General features: G+C 26.9%; 1 protein-coding gene across 1 annotated transcript in view; it reads right to left on the bottom strand.

Annotated features, from left to right (window-relative positions):
• Positions 1–244: 244 nt before the first annotated feature.
• Positions 245–1273, bottom strand: part of LOC106867534 (atrial natriuretic peptide-converting enzyme) — a 38599-nt gene continuing 37570 nt past the window's right edge. Inside the window, exon 13 of the mRNA XM_014912432.2 lies at positions 245–724. Coding sequence (XP_014767918.2) covers positions 539–724 — 186 coding nt within the window. The 3' untranslated portion in view covers positions 245–538. The remainder of the gene's footprint in view (positions 725–1273) is intronic.

Below are 1273 nucleotides of genomic sequence, written 5' to 3' on the forward strand. Positions count from 1 at the left end.
ATATATAATATATTATTATTATATATAAATATATATATACTATATATAAATATATATATAATATATATATGTAATATATACATAATATAGATATACGTAATATATATAAAATATATATATAATATATATATAATATATATATATATAATATATATAATATATAATATATATATATTTTATATATATATATATATAAAATATATATGTAATATATATGATATACGTATATGTAATATATATAATATATATATGTAATAAATATATATAAAATATATATATATAATATATATAATTATGTATATTACGTATATATTATATATATATGTATTATTTGCATGTTTTATATAAATATATACACAAACACACACACAAACATACTGCCTTATTGCAATCAGATATCCACCTGAAATATATACATGGACATATGTTTTACATATTACACACCACCTCATGATGAGATGAAAATACGGTATATTTTACAGCAGTAAAAAAGTTCAGTAACAAGTTAGAATTTAGTAGAGTAATTTTTTATAAGGGATCAAGTCCATTCTTCTCCAATTGTTTTCTGGATCCACTGCATCACTGAGTCCACTCTTGTGAAAAAGTTAACCAAAGTTTGTGTGCCTCTTGTGGGCCGACAATCTCGGTTTCCAGCGCTCATAATTCCAATCAGATACCATCTTCCATCTCTGTCTTGACAACTTAAAGGACTGCCACTGTCACCCTGAAAGAAAATAATAATTATTAAGTTAACACTTAAGTTGTCAAAAAGACAGCAACTTGACTATTTGTTAGAACAATGTTCGTTTTCGTCTCTACCTTTTTAAACCTTCTGCTCTCCAATTTCAAATCCTAACAAGGTCTATTTTACCTCAAATCCTTTCAGGATTGATAAATAACTGAAGTTGATTCTTCTTACTTTTCCTATTCGTCTCCCCCACTGCTCTCTCTCCCTCTCTCTCTCTCTCTCTCTAGTGAGCTGTGCCCAAACCTGGAGAGGGATGAGCTCTTCCAGATTTAAAATGATAATTTGAACTCAGAAATTAAACAGCGGGGAGAAATGTCACTAAACACTTTGTTTGAAAATGCCAATCATTAACAATCAATGTCTAATGATATTTTATTTCCACAAGTATGGGAAGCAACTCTGAGCATTGCATCATAAGGAGTAACAAAGTCTTTTGAAGCAGGGAGGGAGAGAAATTTCAGATAAAATGCGACTGATATAGTCAAACTTATATATATATATATATATATATATATATATATATAT

Source organism: Octopus bimaculoides, chromosome 5 (assembly GCF_001194135.2).
Source record: "Octopus bimaculoides isolate UCB-OBI-ISO-001 chromosome 5, ASM119413v2, whole genome shotgun sequence".
In the NCBI taxonomy this organism is placed as follows: Eukaryota; Metazoa; Mollusca; class Cephalopoda; order Octopoda; family Octopodidae; genus Octopus; species Octopus bimaculoides.